General features: G+C 45.8%; 1 protein-coding gene across 1 annotated transcript in view; it reads left to right on the forward strand.

Moving 5' to 3' along the window:
• The window catches only part of anks1b (ankyrin repeat and sterile alpha motif domain containing 1B), a gene marked incomplete at its 5' end in the record, with an annotated part of 196,367 nt that overhangs the window by 55,894 nt on the left and 123,973 nt on the right, over positions 1–16,500 (forward strand). The window contains 3 exons of the mRNA XM_083691827.1: positions 864–1,007; positions 11,267–11,342; positions 12,992–13,093. Of these exons, the coding sequence (XP_083547953.1) occupies positions 864–1,007; positions 11,267–11,342; positions 12,992–13,093 (322 nt within the window). The remainder of the gene's footprint in view (positions 1–863; positions 1,008–11,266; positions 11,343–12,991; positions 13,094–16,500) is intronic.

Consider the following 16,500-nt stretch of genomic DNA (forward strand, 5'->3'; position numbering starts at 1 on the left):
ACCAGCGACCTATTGCAGTGAAGCCTCTATAGTTCGGCTGGTGACGTATTCTGCGGAAGGTAGTCTGACACATTTACGCCTACCTCCTGGAGAGTGTTCCTGATCTGTGGGACAGTTGTTTTGTTTTTTTTCTTAATTTTGGTGAGCATTCTTCGGTCCTCCTTTGTAGAAGTCTTCCTTGGCCTACCAGCCCATTTGCGATTGATTAGGTCACCAGTGCTTTCTTTCATTTTTAATGATGTTACAAACTGTTGATTTTGGTAATTCTAAGGTTTTGTTGTTGTTATGTTTCTGATAGATTTTTCCTGATATTTCAGTCTCATAATGGCTTCCCTGACCTTTATTGACGTCTCTTAGGTCCTCATGTTGACAGACACCAATGGCAGGCTCCAAAGGCAAATGCAAAGCCGGAAATCAATACTAGTCTGAAATAGGGAGGCTATGTATAAAAAGGGTTATAATATCTAAATGTTGAAAACTATTTGAAAGAAAATCTCTACTTTAACCTCATTGATTTCCAAAATGAGTTCATGATTTCTAATAATTTCTAATCCAAAATGAGCTAAATAGAGCTAAAAGAAGACAAAAGGCTTCCTCTTTACAATACTTATGGAGGGCACTGTAGATAGATAGATAGATAGATAGATAGATAGATAGATAGATAGATAAATGATAAATAGATAGTCAACACCGTAAAGAGCAGCTGCAATGATATGAACTTAGGATGGATCGATGAATGGTGACACTCCAAGAATTTATTATGGCATTCTACGAATAGAGGACCATGACCTGAATTGCATCCTGATCATAATTAACATCATGTCTTTTACCCCCCCCGCCCCCCCCCCTTCCCCTCTCCCCAGGTGGTCCGTATGCTGGTGAGTGCCCACCCCAACCTGATGAGCAGCCACACGCGCCGCCACACCCCCCTGCACTTGGCCGCACGCAATGGACACCACGCAGCCGTGCAGACCCTGCTGGAGGCCGGCATGGAGGTCAACTGCCAGGTCAGGTGGTCACAGGGGTCACCGCAGGGTCACGGGGTCGAGGGTTAGGATGAGGTCACAGGTGTAGGGGTTGTGAGGTGGCACCCCCTGCACCTGGGTTTGGTTGTGTGTGTGTGTGTGTGTGTGTGTGTGTGTGTGTGTGTGTGTGTGTGTGTGTGTGTGTGTGTGTTTTTCTTTTTCCTGGTGGGTTGTTGAGTGAGGTCACAGATGTGGGGGCTGTGTGTGTGTGCGCGTGTGTGTGTGTGTGTGTGTGTGTGTGCAGGTAGCAGTAGTTGTATATTATAAGGCAGTTAGTAGGTTTCACTAGTTCCTTTTTGACAGCGGTGCCAGTGCATGTCAAGGCTTACTCGCGGCCAGCAAGTGTTCAAAGCCCGGTGCTTCGAGCCTAGTGAACAAGCATCTTTGAATTTCCACAGATGGGCTTTCTAGTGCCGCGCCGAATATACTGTATGATCTCCAGTTTGTTTGCATTCTGCAGTTTGTAAGGTGGCCAATTATATGGAGACAAGCCCCATTTGGCCTCACAAGGACCAGGGGGTTAGAGAAGGCTAAAAGCCGGAGTTTTAAGCACCAAATTGCCTGGAGTAAGTCCTGTTGAAGGCCAGGAGTGACTGTGGAAAAGCTGGCCTTGGCACACACTGGCACACACGGTGTAAGCCCCGCTGTGGAAAGCCGGCTACTGATGCCCTCCATCCGGCACTTAGGCCATGATCCAATCAGTCTCAGATAGCAGGTTTCCAGTTTGATTGTTTTAGTTTCACACAGATCATTTTGTTACGTAGTGGTAACAGGTATGGAGTGTCAGATTTAAAAAATCTGAAAAAAATTTTTTATCAAATGTTTTTCTGACCCCAACTTGGGTTACGGTTAGGCCAGATAAACTGGTAAGGCCCAGATAAACTGGTAAGGCCAGATAAACTGAAGGCAACTTCCAGAAGGCAGATTGTTGGTAAGACTTTTAGGTTAAGTCTATTTTAGCAGATACACCTTATAGAACTGGGTGTTGTACCTAAACGCAAGAGATTAGAGACTCCAGTCTTTTTTAAATCTGACAACCCTCCTCGTTGTAAAGGTACTTTCAGTTTTCCCTTAGGGTTATGGTTCTGCTAGGATTTATAGAATTTTTAATGACTTAACTTTCTGAGACTTTCTGAGTGGCTGAGACTTTCTGAGTGGTTGAGACTTTGTGTGCCTCTCCAGCTGGAATGCTTTGACATAGGTATCCACGGAGATGCCACATTAGGAATGGCCACACCCCTTTGAGGGGACAACATTGAGGCAGATGAAGAGACCGCTGTCTGAAAAGTCATGCCATGGATAGAGAAACATGCTGTAAAGGGCTGGTGAAAGTGTTGTGCACTGCACTAGGTAATGTCATTCAGTCTGGTATATTTAATTTGGGACTTTAGGGTATCTTAATTCCAAGTATATCGGGGCACCACCCACTATTAAAGAAACTAGGTTTTTCTAGGAAGATCTGACTGGGTTATCGTTACCAATAACACTATAGTAATAACAATATATTTCTGAAGGTCAAATAATCTGATCAAATATCAAATTAACGAATTCTTTCAGTCGACAGGTCTCAAGCTTTTCTGTTTGTTTGTATTGTAAGAGGTATAGGTATGCGTATAATAATTTATGAATTATTAATATTCAAATATACTTAATTTGCCTCTATTCAAATTAATCAGTAACTATAAAGGCAGGGCATCACAAACAATTTGATAAGAGATCTTTAAGTTAAACTCGTTCTGAATTATCCTTACATTTACTTTACCAATTATGCCAATATCTCGACTCAATCTTCCAAACGAAGCGAACTCTAAGTTTGCATGCAATCGTTCACACAAAGGGCTAAAACACAGGGATCAAAATACAAAGAAATATTTATTTACTAACTACTGTAAACAGGAATATAAAAACAGCATAAAGCAATGAGGTAGGCAATGAATGAATGAATGAATCACAGGGTTTTGATGACTGGTAAGATTCACAGGCAGTACAGTGAATCACAAATTCATCAGGTGAAGATTGAAAGATTTCCTGTGAGGTTGCATTTGTTGATGGTCATCATTTCCTGATGAGGTCGCATCCGTCAAAGGAGAGGAAAGTGAGCCTGCTGGAGGTGTGTGTGGGGGAGGGGAAACGGCCTAGCTGTTACAGTATCACCACAGGAACATTGCATTGAATGGATACTAGTAAGTTGTTTGGTGACGGAAGTTGGATAGGAATAGAATAATGTTTCATTCACGATAAGGTAATAATAAAGGGTCACAGTAGGCCTGTGAAGGATGCAGGGAAAAGCAAATCAAAGATGGGTAAACAGTAATTAGTCTTAAAGCATACTACAAGCAACTTACAACAACAGAGTAACATATCACAGTGCCAAATGTACATTTACATTTATGGCATTTAGCAGACGCCTTTATCCAAAGCGAATTACAACAAATACATCTGTTTAAGTATATGAATCAGCTATCCATCAGTCACCTTAAGAAAAAGTAATCAATGCTCGGACCAGGGGCCGTTGGCAGTCACAATGAAGAAGATCTAGAAGAAGGAAAAATTACTTTTTTTTTTTTTACAGGACAGTGAAAAGCTGTGACTGAGTAGTACGGCTGCTGCATCCACGTAGTGGCGGTGGTGCCAGGCGGCCAGCCGAAGTGGGGTTTGGGGGCTGGTTGGGCAGGGGTTTGGGGGCTGACCATTGCTTGCAAGTAGGGAGGGGCTGTTCCCTTTGCCGCCCGGAAGGCGAGCACCAGGGTCTTGAATCTGATGCGAGCTGCTACTGGGAGCCAGTGAAGGGTGCGGAGGAGGGGAGTGACATGGGAGAATTTGGGGAGATTGAACACTAGACGGGCAGCAGCATTCTGGATGAGCTGCAGAGGCCTGATGGTGGAGGCGGGGAGACTGGCCAAGAGTGCGTTGCAGTAATCAAGTTTGAGAACATCAGGGGAGAGGGGGGAAAAAGCTGATAAACCAGAAACTGGGTATAGTGGGTTTGGGAGGAGAGGTAGCAGTGTTGGTGAGAGGTAGAGGGAAAGAGCTGCTAATGTCATCAACCTTCTTTTCAAAGTAGGTGACAAAGTCATCTGCAGACAGGGAGGAGGGAGGAGGGGGAGGAGGTGGGTTGAGGAGTGAGGAAAATGTGGAGAACAGTTTCCTTGGGTCAGAGGCAGAGGATTGAATTTTGGAATGGTAGTAAGAAGCTTTAGCAGCTGATGCAGATGAGGTGTAGTTGAGGAGGAGAGAGAGATAAGGTTCTAGGTCATCAGGGAGGCCAGTTTTTCTCCATTTCCTTTCAACTGCCAGGAGCCCTATTCTACAAGCTTGCAGGGTTTTAGACAGCCAGGGAGCGCGTATAGAGGATTGTGCCGGCCTTGAAGTCTGTGGACAGAGAGAGTTGAAGGATGAGGAAAGAGTGGACAGGAGGGTGGAGGAGGCTGCATCAGTGGATAGAAGGGAGAAGGATTCAACAGAGGGTAGGATGGATAAGACAGAGGAAGAGAAAGCGGTGAGGGAGAGGGTACGCAGGTTGCGACAAGAGGATAGTGTGGGTAGAAACTGACTGGGAGGGGGAGGATTTGAGAGGAAGGGAAAAGGATACAAAATTATGATCAAAAACCAGAAAAGGGGTAACAGTAAGGTTGGAGGTATGGAAGGATCTGGTGAAGATGAGTCTCTGAAGCTTCTCTGACTGGATGTTGAAGTCACCCAGTAGTGTGAGCGGTGTGCCGTCCTCAGGGAAGAAGCTGAGAAGGACATCCATCTCGTCTACGAAGTGGCCAAGCTGACCTGGTGGACGATAGATAACAACAATGTGAAGTTTGACAGAGGAGGTGACAGAAACAGCATGGAATTCGATGGTGGATATGGACAGGTGTGACAGGGGAAGGACATTATGTGACCACTTAGGCGAGATGAGGAGTCCTGTCCCTCCCCCTCGACCAGAGAGTCTAGGGGAATGAGGAAAGGAGTAGGCATCAGAGAGGGCTGCTGGAGTAGCTGTGTTTTCCGGTGTAATCCATGTCTCTGTGAGAGCAAGGAAGTGAAGGGACATGAAGCAGGCATAGGCTGAGATAGCCTCTGCTTTCCGGACCACTGACTGGCAGTTCCAACGTCCTCCCGTAACAGTGAGGTCGTGGACAGTTGAGCATGGTGGGTAGACTAGATTAGATAAGTTGCAAGTGGGGGTGTAACGTCCATGTGTCCTCCTGAGGGATGAAATAACAGGAATGGGGAGGAAGCACATTGTGATATTTGCCTGTATAGAGATGAAGGGTTTGTGGGAAATACAAGATGTAGGTAGCACTCAGTACACTCAGAGTAGTGAAAAAATAAACTAATCCAATAAAAATACTTAGTAGTTTGGCCTTCCTCGATGGAGTTCACAGATTGACTCCTTCGTCTTTGTGTCAAGCGTCTTCGTGTCAGGAAGCTGTCGCTCTATGATCATCACGATAGAAATGCAGATTCTGTGATTGCTGATGACTAGCAGGGTAGCAGCCCCTCCCACCTGACGATCAGTTAACGACCAGACAGGTGACCAGACTCACTCAATCCCAAATGTATTAGTCCTGTCCAAGGTGAGCAGGGGTTAAATGCCTTGCAGGATAGTGTCAGGCCCTCCCACTGGAGATTGACAGCAATTCACAGCAATTGGCTTCAAACAGCTGGCTTCCAATAGAAACTAGGTTCCTGAGATTAAGGCAGGATAGCCACAGCAAAATACACAAGCTACCAACAGCACACTGACTTTAAACAATGTTCGGAAGAAAGAGGCGTTAGTTCTTGACAATACTTTGAGAAGTGTGAAGGCCTGAGTTGGAGTGTGGCCACACTTATCCGATTTGATGAGACAATGTCGGGTCCGAATTATCATGAAATCCTGATTGCTCTCGAAGAAGGCGCGCTGTTGCAGATATCCTGGTTCCAAGGCAGGTTTCCAGCGAAGATTAAGAGGAGCTTGTCTAAAAGTCTGAATGAGGGCCAAATGCAATCAATCAGAGTCTTACTATAGGTTTGGGATTATGATAGCTTGCAAGAATCATTCCTTTTGATGGGTTCCTTGATGTGGTCGCTCGGTTGTCATGTCTGACATCCAAGAGTGGTTACCCAAACTCAAAGTGTGATTGTCACGTGAGCATTAAATACCTTTCATTGAGGAGAGGGTTCATCAAGGCCTCCCGCCACCAACAGGCTGAACCGATTGGTTGTAAGCAAAGAAGTAGAGGGTATCATTTCTGTTTGACACCTTGGTGCTGATCTAGGCAGCATTTGGGAATTTTCATGTTTTCATAAGTGTCAATTATCTTGTTCCATTATTACCACTCATGATTTTTATTTATTTTACCAGGGGAGTCCCATTGAGATGACAAGACCTCTTTTTCAAGGGAGCCCTGGAAACTGCAAACATTATTCATCACACAACCTGATAACATAGAAGAAAGCATGAGTCATCAAACACTGTTCTTAAGTTGATCTCAACACACTGAACTGTGTCATATTGTGTGCTTTGGGGAAGAAAGGCTTTAAATGTCACTTTGAATTTTAGTATTGAGAATCCCTGTTATCCTGAGTTTTGGGCACAGGAAACACATGACTCCTCATAACAGCTCCAGAGGAGGTCAAGGATCATGTCAATTCTGTGGTCATTCCAGTGGATTGGCCAGAGGTGAACCAATTTTTTAACAGAGAGGTTTTTGAGAAAGGTTTGGAGATCATTTCCACACTCTGTTCATGTGTGAGTCGCCCAGAAGTGAACAACTTGACAGGAAAAGCCTACGAGGAGTGGATTAATTTCCTCTGATGTCCTTTGTCCAGTAGGCCTCAGAGACAACCTCATCACATTTATGCTTCACAGCTGGTTTATCTCTTTACTGGCCATAGTGGGAGGAGGAGGAAGTCAGCTGAGTGATATGTCTTACAGCACATACACATTCCTCGTTCTGTCTCATGGATTAAACAAGGAGGGAGTGACCGAATCTGAGGAACCGTTTCACTTAGAGACAAATGTTTTGACTATGTTCTCACTGGCATGGTGATTCTGCTGATATGGTTCATCGACCTCCACAGCTTGATATACAGCCAGTTATCATATTATTACGATTTTCTGATGGATTTATGCATGGATCATGTTTTGTGAAATGGATTGGTGAAAAACACCAAATTAGTTATTGCCAAATTATATTAGTTCTGTTTGATTGAAATTTGGAATACCTTATGGAATCATCTCAATTAATGCCAACTCAAATGTTCAATTTGACTCAAATGCTCAAATGTTCAATATTCAATTTTCTCTACTTTCATGAAATATAGCTAAATTCCCCTAACTTGTCCTGAAAAAGAAAATGTATTACACTTGATAGCTCATGTTCATTGGATATTTATGGGGACTGGGGAAATGAGCATCACCTCAGTGGAGGCTGGTGGAAGAGGCATCAAAACCGGCTCATTATATCAGATGGAACAGAATGAAGAATGGTATCAAACACATCACCTGTTTTAAACATCCTCAGATCAAGTATGGATGAAGACAGTTTCATGATTTAGCGTTAGCTCTAAGCTCAACCTCTATCCCCCTCTACAATGACCAGGTACCAGAGCTCGTTAGTGAATCTGACTGTTAGTGTCTTAAACTCAAGAAACTGCTCCCTGCTCTGTCGTTATGATGCATTTTTAATGTGTGCGTCTCTTGTGTTTTTAAAGTAAGTGAGAGTATGGTATGAACCTTCCCTCTACTCCTTCTCTCTGAGTCTGGTGTCGTAGCAATGTGTGGATGGATGGAGAAGGTGACTGTGAGGTGTGTGTTTGTGTCTTTGACACTGATTGGTTACAGATAAAGTGTTTTGTGTGTCTAAAAGCATATGTGGGGCACTGCATGATCACAAATGCAGAAAAGCTTTGTGCGCGTGTGTATGTGTGCGTGTGTGCGTGCGTGCGTGTGTGGGTATGTGTGTATCTAAAAGTGCACGTGAGACATTAGAATAATCACTCATACAGTATGTGTATGTGTTTCTACAGTATGTGTGTGTGTGTGTGTCGGGGGGGGGGGGGGCAGTGTGTCTGAAAGCAAGCGTGAGGTGCACTGAATGGTGTGATGGTGGAAATAGATGAATAATTGATCTGGTGGAGAGAGTGAGAGTAGAGAAAGAGAGGTACAGGGTGTTCCCGAGTTCACGCTCATCTCTTCTCGCTTCTCCTCTCTTTGCACATGCTCAGTAGGGGCTAAGACCCCTCACTCGAGGCAGGCTTCTGTTGTTGTCCCACAATGACAGTCAGGAGGGGACTGCGGATCTGTTTTGTTCGTTCATAAGTCGCATGTGATATCTCAGACACCACTGGGACAATGTGGACTAAACTTGGGTGAATGATGTGTCTTGTCAACCAGGTCTGGCATTTACAACATTGCACAGTTACAGATAGTCCAAAATGCAGCAGCTAGGCTTTTAACCAGAACTAAGAAAATAAACCACATCACCCCAATTTTAGCCTCCCTACACTGCTTACCTGTCAGTCTTAGAATAGATTTTAAGATTTTACTGATAACTTTTAAGGCGCGACTGGGTCTGGCACCAGACTATATTTCTGACCTTTTAATCCCCTATGAGCCTCCGCGCAGCCTAAGATCCTCAGGCAGGGCCCTTCTGGCCGTTCCGGAGTCTAGACTGAAAACAAAAGGTGACTGTGCCTTTGCCATTAGGGCCCCGAGACTCTGGAATGACCTGCCTGAGGATATTAGGCGAGCAATGACTGATGATATTTAGGTTTTTCACCTTTCTGTCATGGTAAAAGCTGTTTTTTTGCTGACTTGTGATGACTTGTTTCTATGCTGTTTTACAGTGTTGTGATCTGTCTTCTTCTGTTTGAGATTTGTGTGTGTGTTGATGCTCAGAGAGAGAGGCTGTGAGTGTGTGTGTGTGTGTGTGTGTGTGTGTGTGTGTGTGTGTGTGTGTGTGTGTGTGTGTGTATGTGTGTGTGTGTGTGTGTGTGTGTGGACGCGCGCATGCCTGCATGTTTGTGGTTGCATGCTTGTGTGTGTATGTGTACAGTATTGTGTTGGTGCTTTGTGAGAGATGCACTGTGTGTGTGTGTGTGTGTGTGTGTGTGTGTGTGTGTGTGTGTGTGTGTGTGTGTGTGTGTGTGTGTGTGTGTGTGTGTGTGTGTGTTGGTGGCTGTGTGCCTGTGTACTTCTCCTTGTTATTAGAGGCAGTGTACTCCAAACTGGAGAGTCTCTCCCTGCAGAGTCTCACCTCAGGCTCTCTCTGGCCCACTACACATCTACACTACTAACTATGGGCCTCTGCTCTCTCTCTCTCTCTCTCTCTCTCTCTCTCTCTGTCATCTCTGTCTCTCACACACACACACACACACACACACACACACACACACACACACACACACACACACACACACACACACACTTGACATTTGGTCACACATGCATACCCCCCCCCCCTCTCTCTCTTTCTCTCTGCTGTGCTAGTCTTATCTTACCAAAGCACATTGTCAGATCTACAGTATACATTTGACAATATGGAGTGGGTCAGCGGTACAGTATGTATGCACGTGTGGGCGTGCGTGTGTGTGTAGTGTGTGTGTATGTGTGTGTGTGTAATTACAGTCAATACAGTACCCTTCAATTCCATCAGAGTGTGTATGAATTATGTATAAAGCCTCACAGAAACCTCTACCACCCTTTTGTCTTTCTCTCTCTCTCTCTCTCTCTCTCTCTCTCTCTCTTTCTCTTTCTCTTTCTCTCTCTCTCTCTCACACACAAACACACACACACACACACACACACACACACACACACACACACACACACACACACACACACACACAGGCATACATCCATCCACTACAAACCATTATACGAATTCAAGCATTTAAATACAGTATGTACCATTCAAACTGAAAACTATAACACAACATTCCTCAACGCTAAACAAAACCTGTGTAGAGAACAGATAGGAAAGCAATCTGTCGTCCAGGCAGTTCAATTCCTGGAAACGCAGTGAGAGTCAATCGATTTCCTCATTTCCTGGTGACATCATCACCTAATCGCCATGGGAAACAGGACAGGAAGGGGTCTTGGTGGGGGGGGTGGGGGCGGTGGATGGTCCGAGGGTCTGGCTTCCTGTCTCTCGATGTATGTGTATGTGTGTGTGCCTGCTCAAAGCTCATCCCCAGTCGCTTGTGGTTCGCTTTTACCACTGGTTTACTCAGTTTTCACCCGTGTTCGCTGGGTTTTTCGCTGTTTTTTCTCTCTCTATCTTTCACATTCACCTTTTTGGTGTGTGGTTTCTCTCACTTTCTCTCACTGTTCGATGTTTGGATCATTGGGTTCATTTTCTGCTGCATCTCTTTGGCTTTATTTGACCTTTGAACTATTGGGGCAGTAAGACTCACCTGGATTGGGTGGGTGGCGACCCAGGTGGAGCAGGTCTGGTTGCTGGCTGTGGATATCATACCTGGGAGAGAGAGGAAGGAGAAGGTAGAAGGTAAAACGTCCTCTAAGACTGGAGAATGTTGACATTACATTTGACTGATGTTATTTTACTGTACGTTTAGTTCCAGTTTCTATTTTTAGTGAGAGGACAATAGTGCGTGCGTGCGTGCGTGCGTGCGTGCGTGTGTGCGTGCGTGCATGGGTGCGTGTGCGCTAGCATGTGTGTGTTCATTCTTGCGCTCATGTATGTAGGCGTTTGTGATATGTCTTTGTTGTCTGTTAGTGTGTGTGTGGTTCTGTGGGGTTGTGCTTCAGAGTATTTCTCTTTCTGTGTTCCTACGTAACCTTTACAAAATGACTCCACATATGAACGTTCCCTCCAGTTTCCATGACTTGCATCATGTCTGTAATAGAGGGCTGTGCTGTATTGTGCAGGGAGGCTGTAGGCTAATGTAGGCTGCACCCAGCACATATGGAGAGGGGGAAATGTGGTGTAAGTTTCCACATGGGGCTCTCTATACAAAGGGGATGCTTGTGCAATGTTTTGAAATCAATCTGTGTGCCACTGTATGGGAAGGTTTTGTGATTATGACTCTCTCTCTGCCTTATCTCTCTCTCTCTCTCTCTCTCTCTCTCTCTCTCTCTCTCTCTCTCTCTCTCATTCACTCACCGACCCACTCATTCACTCACTCACTCCTCCTCTCTCTCTCCCTCTCCCTCTCTCTCTTCCTCTATCTCTCCTTCTGTTTCTTTGGGGAAACTTATGAATATTGACTGTATCCCCCCCCCTCCCTCTCTCTCTCAGACAGAGAATGGCAGTGCTCTACACGAGGCAGCTCTCTTTGGGAAGATGGACGTAGTCCGGCTTCTGCTTGACTCAGGTGGGTGTCCTGGGTCTGATTGCTTCACCTGCAAAGACCATTTTAACCCCAAACCTTAAAGGTCGCGAAACATGACGTTACCACGGGAATGTTTTAACTTGAGCAGAGCCAGCCACTTTCACTTGTTAGCGATTCCATTGGCCTCTGTCTATAGGCACAGCAATAGAGCATGACATGGTGTGACAAAAGCTCATACTATGACGTGCCCTAGTCCTAGTCGTCTGACGGTCAGACGGTGTCACAGTGAATCTGATGTGAGATGACAATCGGTGTTTCGTCTCGTGTTGATGATCTCATCGCTGACAGGGTCAGAGGGCGAGTGTTAACGAGACCAAATCGAATTCTAGAGGAGCTGTGGCTCCTGTCATGATCCATCACTGACAATGTGTGTGTGTGTGTGTGTGTGTGTGTGTGTGTGTGTGTGTGTGTGTGTGTGTCTGCTTGTGTGCGTGTGTGCCTGTGTGTGTGTGTGTGTGTGTGTGCCTGAGCGTGTGTGTGTGCATGTGTGCGTTTGTGCGTGTGCACGTGTGAGTGAACGGAAATAGAATAAACCCCATATGCAGTCAGTCAGCTGAAATATAATAGTGCAAGACAGCATTGAGAGAAAAGGACAGGACAAGGGACAGAGAGGAGAGGAGGGTGTAGCCTAGCTGAAGCTAGTCCAGTGCTACACCTCCTGGTCTAGAAAGCCGACAGTACTTTCCTCACTCTCATTCACTCCCACGGTCCAGAATTGGACCTAGCTTCTGAGCAGGCATATTGATTGGTTCTCATAGTGCCGACCACATCAAAAGGCTTCCCCAGGCTCTGAAGTCAGGTACGGACCTTGGGTCGCACTTTAACCAGGCGAAGAAGAAAGGGGGAGTGAGGGAAGAAGGGGAGGATGAACGGCTTGGGTCTGGAGGATTGAGGACTGGAGGACTGTGTGTGTGTGTGTGTGTGTGTGTGTGTGTGTGTGTGTGTGTGTGTGTGTGTGTGTGTGTGTCTGTGTCTGTGTCTGTGTGTCTTGTGTGTCTCTATGTGTGTGTGTCTGTGTGTGTGTCTATGTATGTGCATCTGTGTGTTTGTGTGTGTGTGTGTGTGTGTATGTGTGTGTGTGTGTGTATGTGTGTGTGTGTGTGTGTGTGTGTACTGTCCAGTGAAGGGAGCATGCCCTTTGCCGCCACCCATTACTTTCCTCAAGCGCTTCCTGTTTCCTCCTTTGTCCTGGAGGACTTCCTGCTAGGAAGTGCAGTCGACCATGTTGTGCTGGGCCAGGGTTTATTTATATGAGAAGAGACCTGCACTCACTAACTCACTGAACTCTGACCCAGAACATCCCGCCTAACTGTCCCTTTTTCCATCATTGTCCGCACACACACACACACACACACACACACACACACACACACACACACACACACACACACGTCCCCCCTTCCCTGACAGACACCAACATCCTCTGGCAGGTGTGTGTGTGTGTGTGTGTGTGGGGGGGGGGGGGTCTTTAAATGTGTGTAGACCTGTGTCTCTGTGTGTGTGTTTTTGTGTGTGTGTCTTCTGTGTATAGACCTGTGTCTCTGAGTGTGTGTGTGTGTGTGTGTGTGTGTGTGTGTACTCTGTGTGTGTCAGCTGGGTGCCTGTCTGACCCTTGTTCTGGCATGTTTCAGGGATCGATGCCAACATCAGAGACTGCCAAGGAAGAACTGCCCTGGAGATACTGAGAGAGCACCCCGCACAGAAGTCCCAGCAAATCACTGCACTCATACAAGGTACCACACACACACACACACACACACACACACACACACACACACACACACACACACAGGTCTGCGATAAATACATGTAAGTCTTCGATAAATACATAAAGATCTCCTAAAAAACGAATTTGTAAAACATTTGTTTGCACAGCTTTAATCGCAAATTGAAATCCACGCCAAACTTGTGATCGTAGTCACAACTGTAATGCTTCATATTTTCCCTGTCCCCTTGAGTACACACACACACATCATACTCTCTCTCTCTGTGTGGCCCAGTAGAGAGTACCCTGACCCTGTTGTTTACCGGGCCGCTGTTCTGTCCGGATGTGTGCTGATGGATAAACCCACCCCCAGGAAGTTTATCTTCTATTGGAGAACAATAGAAACTCTGTTTCTGCCCCCTTACACAACCCCAGCCTTTACCATTGTCTTCTGCACTTGGAGAATAACACACTCTCTTCTCATCTATTCAATGAGTTGGATTCAATGAGCCGCCATCATAACACTGGAATGTTATGTGGGAGTGGCTGTTTTTGGCTCTGTGGTTACTTGGACGGTTGGGGACTTCTTGGTTCGTCCTGTGATGGCGAGGGTGACATGTAATTATATAGAGTTGCTGGCAAACACATGTGAAACCACGTGGATTAAACACACAGGCAGGCAGGCACACACACAGAAGCATGCACACACATACATGCTGCACATCTAATTTTTCTTGTGCAAATGTAACATGTACTGTATAATTTGTCTTGCCCGTAGCTGGATTCCATACCATGTCACATGACACAACATACTCTTAAAGCTAGCGTACTAACTATGACCCATTTCTACTTCTACAGGACTAAGGAAGGCCAGGTTACATGCTAACCATAACCATACATTACACAAAACAGCCCTGAACTCTGCAAAAATACAGCTATACAGCTATGATATGTACAGCTGCTTATCAATACTGTGCTTTCCGATAAAGTTACCAAGGGGTAACGTGTATAAACGGAAGAGTTCAGGACCCAAAATGGAACCTTATGGAACGCTAATTGTGTCTGATTTGCTTCTCGAGTTTGTTTGTTTGTTTCCTATTTGTGCATGTGTTTCTTATCGATTGTCACATGTTTTACACACTAATTCAATCTACCAGGTGAAAGCAGAGAGTATCCCCTTACAGCATGTGCATTGGGGTTATAGCGGTGAGCATAGCTGCCTTCCAAGCAGTTGAACTTGGGTCGATTCCCGGCCAATGGTTGATCCTGCACTTTTTCCCAAAGGGCCCATGTCTGCATTTCCAAAGCTCTGTCTTCGCTCTGCACCTTCCCTGGTTTTCAATGACTTTGACACCTGGAATACGTGTCACCAGCCTACCAGAGGAGGATGATCTTAGTTGACAAGGGAGGAAAGAGAAAGAAAGAATGAAGAGAAAATAAGGACGAGATTCAAATCCCACCATTTTTCCAAAATGAAAAGGTAGGATGGCTCCACAGCCAAAAGAGGACAGAATACTGTCTCTTTCTGGCCTTGGGACAAATCTCCAAACTGTTTTCTCGAGTCCTCCTCAAAACATATTGGAGGAGAGAAACAATGGATCTTCTTCCCAATGCGTTTTGAGAAACTGGCCAGAAAGATGTTTGGCATTTCCCAGTGACAGTCCCTATTGAAACAGTGAGCCAAGGCACATCCATTTAAGTGAACGGCTGAATTAATGAATTACTCATCCAGGATTTGAACCCAGGACCTCTCACACCCGAAGCGAGAATCATACCTCTAGACCAACGAGCCCCCTGTCAGAAGTCTCCCCCTCCATCCACTGTGTACGTCCTGGACTTCCCAATGGGCGGAAAAAGCAGTACATTCTTGCAGCGAGGAAGGTATGATGGCTTCACACCCAAAAGAGGACAGAATACCGTTTCTTTCTTCTCCAAACTGTTTTCTTGAGTCCTCCTCAAAATGCATAGGAGGAGAGAAACATTGGATCTTCTCCCCCAATGCATTTTGAGAAGCCAGCCAGAAAGACATTTGGTGATTTTGACATGGGAATTTTGCAACGACCTAGGGCAGGATCTATTGAAGCAGTGAGCCAAGGCATGTCCATTTGGGTGAAAAGGCTGAATTAAAAGGCTCGTCCAGGATTTGAACGCAGGACCTCTCGCACCCTAAGCGAGAATCATACCCCAAGACCAATGAGCCCTCTGTCTGAAGTCACATCCTCCATCCCAAGTCCCCTTCCACCCCAAGGGATCCTCAGGTCAGGGGGATGGGGGGGACATCTCTGTGCAACCAGGTAAAAACAGAGAGTATCCTCTTTCAGTGAATGCATTGGTGCTATAGTGGTAAGCATAGCTGCCTTCCAAGCAGTTGACCTGGGTTAGATTCCAGGCCAATGCATGGTCCTGCACTTTTTCCCAAAGGGCCCATGTCTGCATTTCCAAAGCTCTGTCTTCGTTCTTCACCTTCCCTGGTTTTCAATGGCTTTGACACCTGGAATACATGTCGCCAGCCTACCAGAGGAGGCTGATCTTAGATGATAGGGGAGGAAAGAGAAAGAAAGAATGAGGAGAAAAGAAAGACAAGAGGAACGTTTAACAAAAAGGTGGAGAGGCGATTGAAAGGGAGCGTGGCAGGCTCAGTTATCAATGAGCAGAGTGGTGCCCAGGCAAACACTGAGGTAGCGTGGCTGAGCGGTCTATGGTGCTGCATTTAGGCTCCAGTCTCTCTGGAGGTGTGGGTTCAAATCTTTAGAGAAACTGTCCCAACCCAAGCGAGGCATTATATATCTGAAAACATGGTGGTCTTGATCAATATAATGTAGTGTTCTTCTCCACCGCCCTTATTTCCTCTGTGTCTGTCCCCGACTTCCCAAGGGGCGGAAAAAAGCAGTAAGGTCTTGCCATGAGGTTGGGAGTCCAACACACGCAGGCAAAGCACAGTGGACTAGCAGTTGATGGACTTAACCACTCAGCCATCTGGTTTTGCTACGCTATTGCCCCAGTCCCTCTTCCCAGGTTAGGTTAGAGACTCCTGTATCCAGTGGTTAGGTTAGAGACTCCTCTATCCAGTGGTTAGGTTAGGTTAAAGACTCCTCTCTCCAGTGGGTTAGGTTAGAGACTCCTCTATCCATGGGGTTAGGTTAGGTCAGAGACTCCTCTATCCAGTGGTTAGGTTAGAGACTCCTCTATCCAGTGGTTAGGTTAAGTTAGAGACTCCTCTATCCATGGTGTTAGGTTAGGTTAGAGACTCCTCTATCCATGGGGTTAGGTTAGGTTAGAGACTCCTCTATCCAGTGGTTAGGTTAGAGACTCCTCTATCCAGTGGTTAGGTTAAGTTAGAGACTCCTCTATCCATGGTGTTAGGTTAGGTTAGAGACTCATCTATCCATGGGGTTAGGTTAGGTCAGAGACTCCTCTATCCAGTGGTTAAACAGT

This window comes from Argentina silus (genome assembly GCF_951799395.1).
Source record: "Argentina silus genome assembly, chromosome: 20".
NCBI lineage: Eukaryota > Metazoa > Chordata > Actinopteri > Argentiniformes > Argentinidae > Argentina > Argentina silus.